The following is a 14,366-nucleotide window of genomic DNA, read 5'->3' on the forward strand; positions in this document are numbered from 1 at the left end:
TCCGATGTCCTCCCGGTGTTTTGTCCACGCCGTCTGGTCTCTTGCAATGCTCGCGCTGTTGTGAAAGACCTGCCATGACCTCACTGAGTCATAAGACTCAATGACGTCACCGCAGGTCCTTCACACCACTGCGAGCATTGCAAGAGACCAGACGCAGCAGAGATGACACCGGAAGGTGAGTATAATCTTTTTTTATTTTTTACCATTCTTATTCTTTTTTTTAACTATTACTTGGTCACACTATATAAATCCATGCTGGTTGCATGGATTTATATTGTGTGACCAACTTGTCAAGCACTTTTCCAAGTGATGCTCAAAATCGCTTGGAAAACTGCTTGAAAAAACGCATGTAAAAACGCTCCTCTCTGGCAGAAAAGACGCATGTAAATCTGCATGCGTTTTTTTCTGCCAGAGAGGCAAAAACGCTCTGCATCAAATCTGCTACGAGGGCGCATAGCTGCTTTTTTCTTGCCATTAGGCTAAGTAAAGAAAAACGAGTGGCCATCATTACTTTAAGAAATGAAGGTCAGTCAGTGCGAAAAATTGGGAAAACTTTGAATGCATCCCCAAGTGCAGTTGCAAAAACCATCAAGCGCTACAAAGAAACTGGCTCACATGAGGACCGCCCCAGGAAAGGAAGACCAAGAGACACCTCTGCTTCTGAGGATAAGTTTATCCGAGTCACCAGCCTCAGAAATTGCAGGTTAACAGCAGCTCTGATTAGAGACCAGGTCAATGCCACACAGAGTTCTAGCAGCAGACACATCTCTACAACAACTGTTAAGAGGAGACTTTGTGCAGCAGGCCTTCATGGTAAAATAGCTGCTAGGAAACCACTGCTAAGGACAGGCAACAAGCAGAAGAGACTTGTTTGGGCTAAAGAACACAAGGAATGGACATTAGACCAGTGGAAATCTGTGCTTTGGTCTGACGAGTCCAAATTTGAGATCTTTGGTTGCAACCACCGTGTCTTTGTGCGACGCAGAAAAGGTGAACGGATGGACTCTACATGCCTGGTTCCCACCGTGAAGCATGGAGGAGGAGGTGTGATCGTGTGGGGGTGCTTTGCTGGTGACACGGTTGGGGATTTATTCAAAATTGGAGGCATACTGAACCAGCATGGATACCACAGCATCTTGCAGCGGCATTCCATCGGGTTTGTGTTTAGTTGGACCATCATTTATTTTTCAACAGGACAATGACCCCAAACACACTTCCAGGCTGTGTAAGGGCTACTTGACCAAGAAGGAGAGTGATGGGGTGCTACGCCAGATGACCTGGCCTCCACAGTCACCAGACCTGAACCCAATCGAGATGGTTTGGGGTGAGCTGGACCGGAGAGTGAAGGCAAAAGGGCCAACAAGTGCTAAGCATCTCTGGGAACTCCTTCAAGATTGTTGGAAGACCATTTCCGGTGACTACCTCTTGAAGCTCATCAAGAGAATGCCAAGAGTGTGCAAAGCAGTCATCAAAGCAAAAGGTGGCTACTTTGAAGAACCTAGAATATAAGACATATTTTCAGTTGCTTCACACTTTTTTGTTGAGTATATAATTCCACATGTGTTAATTCATAGTTTTGATGCCTTCAGTGTGAATGTACAATTTTCAAAGTCATGAAAATACAGAAAAATCTTTAAATGAGAAGGTGTGTCCAAACTTTTGGTCTGTACTGTATATATATAGTACAATGCTGAAGATTTCACTTCTTACATTACATGAGTGATCTCTATTGTAAATTCCACAATAGCTCAGAAACTGGCGAGACGCTCCATACAGGATACTGCCCCCCCCCCCCCCCCCCATATAACGCTCCATACAGGATACTGCCCCCCCCCTATATAATGCCCCATGCAGGCTGTCCCCCCCACCCCCCACTCCTATATAATGCCCCATGCCTCCATACATTAAAAACAAAACAAACAAAAAAAAAAACACATACCTCACTCCCGCTGCTCAGGTCCAAACTTCAGCATCGCCGGCGTCTTCCCGCTCTGCGCTGGCAAGGCGTCACCGCACCCTCTGACCTGAGACGTCACAGCGAGCGCACAGCAGGAAGACAGCGGTTCTGCAGAGGCACAGGGAGAGGTAAGTTTCTGGCTGCCGGGGCCTTGAGCAAGCGGGGGAGAAGGGCAGGCACTGGCACCGATTTCCTCTGCCCATAGCCTGGTGGGGTGCCCGACCGCGAGTGGGCCCCCCGCCTGCTCAGGGCCCTGGCACTTGCCCGGGTGCTGACGCCAGCCCTAGTCCAGAGTCAGGATCTTTGAAATCAGTAGATTGGGCTGACATCACACTTATGTTTATGGTTGGCCTCACTATTAATTGGGGTTCTTCACCTCTTTTTACCCTCCTTCACTAGAGGAAAAAAAAAAAAAAAGTGTGCTAGGGAAATATAGTGACCCCTATATTTATTTATTTTTGTTATTAACACAATCTTCTGTACAAAATACAGTAGCAACTTCCCAAACAATAAGAGGTTCTCTTCATCATAAATCTTTAAAAGTTGGCCCTATTTATCAATTGCAACTCAGTTTACCTCTAGAACAATGACTCTTAAAAGGGTTCTCCACTTTTGACAATACCTAGTGATCACAAAGTAGCCCCATACTAGGACACCTCACAATCAGCTTTAATCTGAAAAAAAAACAACCAAAGAGTTTTAATTTACCTGTATTGTCACTAGATGTGAAATTAAACAATATGTAGTTCCTGTTCAAAGCAATGAGGTGTCTGTGTAATGCAGGAAAGGACAGGTACCCCCAAAGCAAGACCCTCTTTGTAACCTCTCTAGCCAAGAGGTGAAGATCCTACACATAAGGACCCTGCATTTATTTAGGATGGCTGTGCAGAATATATGAAAGTTTCTAAACTGAACTAGCCCCATAAATACATTATTTAACCAAGAAACAGATACAAAAGACGCAGTAGATATCAGCGACAATGATGTGCAGTAACATTCCTGACAATTCCCAATCTGGAATCCGCCCTCATTCACAAATCATTTAAATAACAAGGCCCAATATTTCTCATTCTGCTCCTTGCAATCATGGCAGAGCATAAAAGGGCCCAATATTGTAGTCAAATGCAGGTTTGCTTTTAGCTTTCTTTCTGCTTCCCATTTCAAGTGGCAATATTGGTCTTCTCTTCAGCTGTACTTCTGACAGCAGAGAAATCTAAGCGCTCAGTAAGCAATTCTAAAATTAAAGGCAGCACACTGATCCCCCAGCAGGATCTTCACATAGGATACAGGTTCAGTTTGCAACATTTTCACATGATCTGAATTTGTCAGATTGTAGGAATTTATACTGATAGCCAATGACCATTTCTTCCTAAGCAATAAACATGCGCTGATCGTTTCACTTTACATACAGATTACACTACAACCACTTCCTCCTACATATGCTACAAACCAATAGCATCACAACAGTGTGACAACTGCTTATGTGTCCATTTATGGCAATAAAGACTTACTAAATGACATGGGGCAGGGAAGGGACAGGCACGCCCTCATACTTCAGCCTACACAGCAGCAAACAGTATGGGATCAGAGGGAACAGAGTGAGAAAATAGAATATGTATGTATGTATGTATGCATGCATGCATGCATGTATGTAATCATACAAGTCAAGTACAGACACACAAGCAAGGAGTCACCATACAGCTAGATGCAGACATGCTGGGACATGTAGTCTCTTGTTTATAAGACTGTTCAGTATTTTTCATTTGTTAATAAATTTCTAACAAAATTAATAGACATTATTAGATTTCAGTTAGGAACTTTAGCTAATCTAAAACCTATGGGGGCTGCAAGGCTTTATTTCCAGCATCAGGGGAAACATAGGCCTAAAAATAATCATCTTCCACAGCTTATGAACACATGGAGACCATGCACAACCTTATGGGAATGATGGATGTGGTACAAAATCCACAGAAAGCAACGTAGCAGCACAAGATCTGTGCAAACACGGAATATGCAGGGAATACTAATACTAGCTCGAAGACTGGTACAATCATGAAGGCAGTTTTACACTATTATTTAGGCTGCGTGCCCACTATGCGTTTTTCAAGCGTTTTTGCCGCGGAATTTCCGCAGCAAAAACGCTTGGTAATACGTGCCCCACGGTCCCCAATGATAATCCGCATGTGCTGTGCACAAGTTGCGGAAATTTCCGCTGCGGATTATCATTGCGGAACAATCCGCAGCATGTCCATTAATTTTGCGGACATGCAGCGTAATCGCCGCCATTGACTGTCATTGGACCGCGTGACATCCGCATCACTGCATCTGCACAAGCGGATATCACACGATTCAATGTGCGGATGGTACCCGGGTCTGGAGTATAGGAGACTCATCCAGACCTGGGTACCATAGTACCTGTAAAAAAAAGAATTTAAAATAAAAAAATAAAGATTATACTTACCTTCAGATGTCCTCCCGGTGTTTTCTCCCCTCCGTCTGGTCTGCTGTATGGGTCGCGTTGTTGTGAAGGACCTGCCATGATGTCATTGAGTCATGTGACCTGTCACATGACTATGATGACACCGCAGGTCCTTCACACCACCGCGAGCCGCCCAAGACACCGGACGCAGCAGAGAAAACACCGGAAGGCGAGTATAATCTTTATTTTTTACCATTCTTATTCTTTTTTTTTAACCAACTTGGTCACACTACTATAAATCCATGCCGGTTGCATGGATTTATATAGTGTCAACAAGTTGTCAAGCACTTTTCCAAGTGATGCTAAAATCGCTTGGAAAAGCGCTTGATAACCCACATGCGGAAATGTATGCAAAAACGCTTGACAAACGCTTCTACGTGGCAGGAAAAACGCATGTAAAATCCGCATGCGTTTTTCCTGACAGGGAGGAGCGGAAAAAATATGCAGCATTTCTGCATCGTGGGCACATAGCCTAAGGGTATGTGCCCACGTAGCGTTTTTCAAGCTTATATGCTGCGGAATTTCCGCAGCGTAAACGCTTGTGAAACGCTATGTTATCCACCCCCAATGGTCCCCAGGGGGTTTCCGCAAGTTCTATGCCCTTGCTGCGGATTTTTCCGCAGCGTTTTTGATGCGTGCAAAAATCCGCAGCATGTCAATTAATTTTGCGTTTCCGCAAGCGGAATTGCGTCTGCAATGCTATAAAAAACGCAAGGCAATTCCGCATGTCGAAGACGCGCGATAAACGCGTGCAGAATTCCGCATACGTTTTTTCCGGGAGAGGACATGCGGAAATGATGCAGAAATTTTCTGCAACATGGGCACATAGCCTTAGATCAACTCCTGATCCTTTTTAGGTAGAATTCAGTGCTTCGCAGTCAGCATATGTCTGCGATACATAGGGCAGCTATGGGTCTCCTGACCTCAGCCTGACAGCCACAAATGCCTATAAAAATGCTTAGAGTTCAGATCCAGAGACCCACAGCACTTCTCTTACTCAAACCACGGAACACAGGTGTGAGAACCTAGCCAAAAGATTATTACTACAAATGTTCTCACCACTGTTACTAAACAGATGGAAATTATTTCTTTATCTACATTGAGAAATGGTGTAGATGTATTAAAAGGAACCTGTCACTCGACCCAAACCACAAGCATCAATCAGACTGGCTGAACCATTGCAATCCTATATGTATGTTTTACACAATGGTGTCTAAGAGAAAACAGTTTGAAGAGCCGGCATAGGGAGAGACCCGAGTAGTCCGGTGTTACCCCCACCTGGCTTCTCTCCGCTTATGGGCCTGTCAACCAGCTAGTGTGATGAAGGGAGAACCTGTATGGGTGCAGTGCAGGATTAGTCACATGTATTCCTATAGTACCCAGCTATCTCTTTAAAAACTACCGTATGTTTTCTTTGAAACGCTAGGGCATTTCAGAGAGGGACCTACAATCGTGCAGCCAGGCTCTGGTTCATACTGCTCGTGGTTTGGGCAGCATGAATTGACTGATAAGTTCCCTTTAAAGAGAATCCATATAACCGCTTACAGAATTCTGAGTTAACAGAAGGGGGGCATTTAGTCATGATGTTCTACCATTTGTTGTAGTGGTTCTAAAGTATCCCTTTCTGGAGGACCTGTCCTATATTTCACAGACCTTGCCTGAATTTAATTGGGGACTGTGGAAAACTTTAACTTGTATGGTAACTGCATGGACAATAATGAAATTCCTTACAGATTACCACTGTTCAGTGAGTGCTCAGGTTATTGTCAATGGACCCTTCTACACAATTCGATAATCAGCAAATGAGCATTCATGGGAACACTCATTCCCTATTTTCTAACGGTGTAAAATTGCCAGCAAGCATCTGACGCTAGCAAAATTCATGTTCACTGGGTGATCAGATCATCTATACCGGCATAAAAATCACGATTGGCAGCACATCGCCCTGTGTAATAACAAGATGCTGTATGGGGACAGAATGTTCATATTCGTCTGTTCCCATCATCGCCCTTTGGCCAGAGTAAGAGGCCAGAAAGCAAGCTCCACACAACCTGAACATGGCTGGCGATTGTTACAAGCCTGACATTGACCTGTGTATACTGGCCTGAGGGATAGAGAGGAGAACCCCACAAGAAATTTTCTTCAGCGTTTTAAACCACATGTAAACTGTGCCATAAATTTTGTGTATTTTAATGGCATATTCTATTAAATTTGTCATCTCTGTTTTAAGTATAAGGCCACAGCCCCACTATCAGTATTTGTTCTCAGGAGTGGGAGCCAAAACCAGGTGAGGAACAGAGAAAAGGTATAATAGAAACAAGTCACCAATTCTGCATTTATCAAGTCACCAATTCTGCATTTATCACCCACTCCTGAGAAAAAATACTGCCCAAATACTGATAGTGGGGCTGTGGCCTTAGGAAAGAAAACGAAAACCCACAACATTAGCCCGGAAAAAACATTGCACAAATAAAAAGGAAAAACATCACATCAACTTTATTTTTTCTGTAGACTGAAGGGTAACCATCATTTGCAGAAGTTTCTATATAATACAGTGGCTGCAAAATGCCGAGACCCCCAGTGATTAAGCAAAACATCACTCTGAATTACACAGATCCCTCAGGAGCGCGCACACAGAGCAGTGTATACACTTAAAAGTCTGTGGGCCCAGACATCACAATCAGCAGCACAATTTTTATTTTTTTTCTAAATGATAGTTACCCTTGAACTTGGTGGAATTATCCACCAAAACAAGATGTGGAAGCAGGCATGTGGTTATGGTCTTTCTGTAACCTTCAGCATGTGAGCATTAACAGTTTTTGTTCAGAAATGAGTGGGGCATGTTATCCATTCCTAAGGATATTGGACATTGTCGTGGTTCAATGGTTAGTCTTAGATAAAACCCATACCACTATACGCCCTCCTGTTTCTTTTTAGACATATTCTAGTCCTTTCATTAACAATGCAACTTTCCAACTCTGTCTCCCATTACTGGTAGAGACTTTATATGTCTGCCACCTCAGAGACTTGGGCTTCTTGACAATGTGTGCTTGCTTCCCAGGTGATTCACCACTCAACCAGTCTTTACCCAAGCTGCCCATACCTTACTGCATGACTGCCTGGTCACCCCACCTCTAAGTGATCTATGTCCACTTTAGTAAAAGCATAGGTGGTTTTTAAAGGCTATTCCCAAAAAAGAAAATTATCCCCTACAAATAGGATACATTCCGGTGAAAAAAAACAACAGTACAATGTTCTGCCAAGCACTGCACTCGGCTATTTCTGGCAGTCCCATAGACTAAGCACGCACACCTCTGTTCCATTAAGGAATTAAGGACGGGACTGCAAAAGCCCCAGTCCGACTACTTGGAAATTGGGCTGGGCTTGAAATTTTAGGAATAATTTTAAGCCTACGTTCACATATCTCACCAAAAAATTTTTTATTTTTATTTTTTTTAACACTGCGTATTTTTTAAAAAGATGCAAGTAACTTATTAAATAAACTGTTGCTCTACATAAAGATGGCCTAGGCTATAACAACATTATCAACACCCCGATACTAAGCTGTAGTACGGAGGCAAAGACAATACATCGGTTTAACAAGACAAGTTCCACTCAAAACAGGACTTGCCATGGTCGACCAAAGAAGTTGAGTGCACGTGCTCAGCGTCATATCCAGAGGTCGTCTTTTAAAAATAGACGTACGAGTGCTCCCAGCATTGCTGTAGAGGTTACAGGGGTAGTGGGGTCAGCCTGTCAGTGATCAGACCATACCCCACACACTGCATCAAATTGGTCTGCATGTCTGTCCTCCCAGGAGGAAGGCTCTTCTAAAGATGATGCACAAGAAAGCTTGCAAACAGTTTGCCGAAGACAAGCAGACTAAGGACATGGATTACTGGAACCAAGTCCTGTGGTCTGATGAGACCAAGGTGAACTTATTTGATTCAGATGGTGTCAAGCATGTGTGGCAGTAATCAGGTGAGGAGCACAAACACAAGTGTGTCATGCCTACTGTCAAGCATTGTGGTAGGAGAGTCATGGTTTGGGGTTGCATGAGTGCTTCCGACTGTGGGGAGCTACAGTTCAGAGAGAACCATGAATGCCAACATGTACTGTGACATCCTGAAGCAGAGCAAGTCCCCCCCACCTCCTCACTTGGCCGCAGGGCAGTATTCCAACATGATAAAAGACCCCAAACACACCTCAGACGACCACTGCCTTGGTAAAGAAACAGAAGGTAGAGGTGCTGAACTGGCCAAGCATTTCTCCAGACCCAAACCCTATTTAAAATCTGTGCGACATCCTCAAACGGAAGGTGGAGGAGCGCAAGGTCTCTAACATCCACCAGCTCTTTGATGTCACCATGGAAGAGGATTCTAGTGGACACCTGTGAAGCTCTAGTGAACTCCAAGCCCAAGAGAATATTAAAAATAATGGCGGCCACACAAAATATTGACATTTTAGCCATTTTCACTTAGGGGTGTACTCACTTTTGTTGCTCGTGGTTTAGACATTAATGGCTGTGTGTTGAGTTATTTAGAGGGCACACCAAATTTACAAGCTGTACACTGTACATTGTATCAAAGTGTCATATCTTCAGTGAAGTCCCATGAAAACATGTAATAAAATATTAACAAAGATGTGAAGGGTGTACTCACTTTTGTGATATACTGTACCTTTATAGGAAAGCACATACATTCCTAGAAAGGGTCACTGAATAAAAAGCAAACCAGCAGTATATTCTTCTATTCGTGTTACAGTTTATATGTTTTGTGTGTCAGCAAATGCCTTAGAATCATAGAATCATAGAATGGTAGAGTTGGAAGGGACCTCCTGGGTCATCTGGTCCAACCCCCTGCTCAAAGCAGGATTCACTAGATCATCTCAGACAGATGTCTGTCCAGCCTCTGTTTGAAGACGTCCATTGAAGGGGAACTCACCACCTCTCGTGGCAGCCTGTTCCACTCATTAATCACCCTAACTGTCAAAAAGTTTTTTCTAATATCTAATCTGTGTCTCCTCCCATTTAGTTTCATCCCATTGCTTCTAGTCTTTCCTTGTGCAAATGAGAATAAAGATGATCCTTCTACAATGTGACAGCCCTTGACATATTTGTAGACAGCTATTAAGTCTTCTCTCAGTCTTCTTTTTTGCAAGCTAAACATTCCCAAATCCTGCAACCGTTCCTCATAGGACATGGTTTGCAGACCAGTCACCATTCTGGTCGCTCTTCTCTGAACTTGCTCCAGTTTGTCTATGTCTTTTTTAAAATGTGGTGCCCAAAACTGTACACAGTATTCCAGATGAGGTCTGACCAATTTCATGACCCATCAGGTGGTTCTTGAAAATAAAAAGTGCTAAATTGCCCCTTACGCATAAGCCATTCAAGGGGTTTTACCCAGTTTGTAAGTTATCCCCTTTTGGTAACACAGGATAACTTAGTGGTCGCCAACTGCCAGATCTTTACTACAGGGTTCCGCAGAGCTGAGGCTGAGGATGCACACCTCCAGTTCATTCATTCTCCATGTGAGTGTCAGAGACAGCACTCAGCCATCTCTGGCAGGGGAGATAGGGAGTAACAAAACCGTGGTACAACCTTATTCAGGAAAAAATAAATAAAATCTGTAGTCACTATGTACTGCAGACTGCCGAATCGTGACAGTAATGAGACCACTGTCACGATGCCCTTGCAGTCACATGACCTCCCAGTCAGGTGGGTAATGCATTTATGCAATATACATGCTTGTGGTCACCTGCCGAATAAACTCTCCTCCACTTCCCTCAACAGGATACAAAGGAATCGTGTCTGTTCGCACTGCATACAGTGACAAGTCAGCAATCTGGAGTTACAGCCTGGAAAACCCCTTTAAGTGTTAAGAGTCTGGTCTACGATAGTCCTATATTAGAGAAGAACAGAAAATAATCCAATCCAAAAGGACGTGGTATTAATAGTTTAGTCGATACACTATAGGTGCACATTCACAAATTGCAGAAAAAAAATAAAAAAAAAAAACGACACGGAATTGAACGTGATCTGGAGACTGGCAAATCTGTGGCATGTTTATTCTTGGCCAAATTTTCACAGCAGATTACACACTATACAATGCCTTGTAATTGAGTAGGGGAAAGACTGCACGTAACTCAGGTGGATCTCTTTGCATATCTGTAACCAAATCCTAAGCAGAAATTTCCCAGTGTGTGAACACAGCCTAAAGGCTACAGGACACTAATGGGTGCCATGATACAGCTCCATACAATCAGGTCCCTATGGGGGAGTTCAGTCAGAGCAGAATCTCTGTACAATGTCTGAATACAATCCACCGCATGTCATCAAATTAATGGGGAGGAGACAAAAATAATCCCCACCTGTTACTGTGGTTTTGAACTTTTTAATCCCCCCCCCCCCCTGGATTTTGACCATTGGTGAGTACACATCACTAAATATGTCACTAGGACCATAATTAGCAGCCTTGTGCCATGTACCAGGGCGGTCTGTGGGGGGCACACAGGATCTTACACTTTATTGAACAGATCGTTTACACAGTAAACCACAGAGAGAAAAAAAAAAAAAAAAAGACAAAAAACACGATCTGGAGCCGCTGCGGGTTTGGTGCTGTGTGTTATGCAGCATCAAACCCGCAGCAAACAGATGTTACAGCATAGTGGATGGATTTCTAGAAATCCCATGTCCACTATATGTCTCTCTGCACCTGCGGATCACCCGCGGACACGGACATGTGGCGCGTCTTTCCAGACCGCACCATGTCCATTTCTCTTGCGGGTCCGCATGCGGGCTTTATCCATAGACCTAACCTCTATGAGGAGAGTCCGCAGGTGAAAAAAAAATGGCACCGCTCATTATGCTAAGCTGCGCTGCTAATGCAGAGAATCAGGGCTGCAGCCGGCGCTGGACAGTGAGCACATACCCGAAGAGGGCAGCCGGGGCTTCATGCTGAAGTTTAGGGGGCCCTCCAGGCTCTTGTGGGGTCCTGTATGGACACGGATTAGTGACACGCCATGTGAGGGGACATTTCTTTTACTCACTTATATAGCGACATCATATTCCTCAGCAATGTAGATTGTGAGCCCCATCAGTACGGAGTGTGGGAGGAAACCCACACAAACACCTGACAAATGCTGTCCTTAGTGGGGTGTGAGCCCAGGACCCGCACAGGTACACGGCAGGCAGCGCCGGGCACAGGGCGGACACCTGGCATGGAAAGGCGGAAGTAGCGCTACAGGAGCTCTGCCCTCACTGGTGTCTGCAACTTCCTGGCACGGAATGGGAGCGGGCAGCCTGTGCCCACCACAGCCATGCAGGCCCCCGCTCTGGGCGCCCTGTGCCCGGCCTCCACCCTCCAGCCGTACAAGGAGCGGACACACGGGCAGAGGAGGAAGAGCCGAGGAGTCCGCCGCCCCAGGTCTGTCAGCCAGTACCCAAGTCACCTGCTAACCCGGCCCATTAACGGCTTCACACCGGCCCAAACACAGCGCCACCCACAGCCCGACCCGAGCACATACACAGCAGCCCACGGGACTATGGTGATGAGAATTGGACGACCCGCCGCGCATAACAACACACCAACCTTGTCCTCATCGGACAGCTGATCGTCCACGTCCGCCATCTTCTTCACCCCCTTTTCCTGACTGACGGTGCGCGCCCAGTGGGTGGAGCCTGACGTCACTGCGCGGCCCGTAGCGTGGCGGGAACGCGCTCACAGTCACGTGTGCCTTACGTACAGCATCCGCGAGAGCGCTGACTGCTGTGTGCTCGGTTGTCGTTCTCTCAAGCGGCATTCAGGGGCTGATAGTCTGCATTACCGGCACCCGTGTCATTATAGAGGTCCACTCTATTACAGACACCCTTGTTATTACACACACCCGTGGAGTCGTAGACGTCCACGCTCTCAGACATTCACTCTATTACGACACGTTATTACGGACACCCATGTTATCACAGACGTCCACTCTATTACAGATACCCTTCCCGGAATATGCTCCCCCATCCTGGTATATGCTCCCTCATCCAGGAATATGCTCCCCATCCAGGAATATCCTCCCCCATCCTGGTATATGCTCTTCAATCCTGGTATATGCTCCCCCATCCTCGTCCCCCATCCTGGTATATGCTCCCCAATCCGGGTCCCCCATACTAGTATATGCTCTTCCATCCTGGTCTATGCTCCCCCATCCTGGTATATGCTCTTCAATCCTGGTATATGCTCCCCCATCCTGGTATATGCTCCTCAATCCTGGTATATGCTCCCCCATCCTCGTACATGCTCCCCAATCCTGGTCCCCGATCCTGGCATATGCTCCCAGATCCTGGTCCCCTATCCTGTTATATGCTTCCCCATCCTCGTCCGCCATCCTGGTATATGCCCCCCCAATCCTGGTATATGCTCCTAGATCCTGGTCCCCTATCCTGGTATATGCTTCCCCATCCTCGTCGCCCATCCTGGTATATGCTCCCCAATCCTAGTCCCCGATCTTGGTATATCCCCTATCCTGGTATATGCTCCCCAATCCTGGTCCCCTATCCTGGTATATGCTTCCCGATCCTGGTCCCCCATCCTGGTATATGCTCCCCCTTCCTGGTATATACTCCCCCATCCTGGTTCATTCTCCCCCATCCTGGTATCCCATCCTGGCATATGCTTCCCCATCCTGGTATATGCTCCCCCATCCTGGAATATGTCCTCCCCAATCCTGGTCCCCCATCCTGGTTTATGCTCCCCCATCCTCGTCTCCCATCCTGGTATATGCTTCCCCATCCTGGTCCCCTATCCTGGTGTATGCTCCCCCATCCTGGTGTATGCGACCCAATCCTAGTCCCCCCATTTTGGTATATGCTCTTCCATTCTGGTATATGCTTCCCCCGCATTGAGGTTACTCGTAGGGGCTAAAGATAAGTACCGCATGCCCATTCAAAATAAAATAATAAAAAAAAAGCCACATAAACATATTTGGTATCGCCGCTTTCAGAATCGACCGATCTATCAATATAAAAAAAGAATTAATCTGATCGGTAAACGGCGTAATGAGAAAAAAATTCTAAACACCAGAATTACGCTTTTTTGGTTGCCGCAACATTGCAATAAAATGCAATAACGGGCGATCAAAACATCGGATCTACCCCAAAATGGTATCAATAAAAAACGTCAGCCCGGTGCGCAAAAAATAAGCCCTCACTCAGCCACAGATCCTGAAAAGTGGAGACGCTACGGGTCTCGGAAAATGGCGTTTTTTTTTTTTTAAAGCAAATTTTGGATTTTTTTTTCACCACTTAAATAAAAAAGAACCTATACATCTTTGGTGTCTACGAACTCGTAATGACCTGGAGAATAATAATGGTAGGTCAGTTTTAGCATTCTTTGAACGTGGTAAAAAAAAAACATCTGTGGTATTGCACTTTTTTTTTTCAATTTCACCGCACTTGGAATTTTTTCCCGTTTTCCTGTACACGATATGGTATAACCAGTAATGTCGTTCAAAACTACAACTTGTCCCGCAAAAAATAAGCCCGGCCATATTGACCAAAAAATAAAAACGCTATGGCTCTGGGAACAAGGGGAGCAAAAAACAAAAATGCAGAAACAGAAAATCCCAAGGTCCTTAAGGGGTTAAAGTGCGGCTGATTTATTGCAGTCCTCATAAATCACGTCACCAGAAAAAGGTAAATACAGCCTTTGTCCAGCAGAAGGTAAAACATAAAATAACAAGTCCATACATAGTGCTGGTTAGCCCACCTGGCTTAGAGTCCAGCTTCCATGTCCTTTAACAAAGGGATTCACACCAGGAGACCTGCAATCTCCATACATCCAGCATTTGTGAAAAAAACAGCTCAGGTGTTCAATCACCCTAGCACCCAAGATGGCTGTTTAACCCACTCCTGTGCTGGAACCTTTTTCCTATGTTTATATTACT

General features: G+C 45.2%; 1 protein-coding gene across 1 annotated transcript in view; it reads right to left on the reverse strand.

The window, feature by feature from the left end:
• The window catches only part of CAPZA2 (capping actin protein of muscle Z-line subunit alpha 2), a 37,239-nt gene extending 25,071 nt beyond the window's left edge, over nucleotides 1-12,168 (reverse strand). Inside the window, exon 1 of the mRNA XM_073651912.1 lies at nucleotides 12,026-12,168. Coding sequence (XP_073508013.1) covers nucleotides 12,026-12,064 — 39 coding nt within the window. The 5' untranslated portion in view covers nucleotides 12,065-12,168. The remainder of the gene's footprint in view (nucleotides 1-12,025) is intronic.
• Between the last annotated feature and the right edge of the window lie 2,198 nt (nucleotides 12,169-14,366).

Source organism: Phyllobates terribilis, unplaced genomic scaffold (assembly GCF_046119375.1).
Source record: "Phyllobates terribilis strain yellow unplaced genomic scaffold, ASM4611937v1 Scaffold_11__3_contigs__length_659146591, whole genome shotgun sequence".
Taxonomy (NCBI): Eukaryota; Metazoa; Chordata; class Amphibia; order Anura; family Dendrobatidae; genus Phyllobates; species Phyllobates terribilis.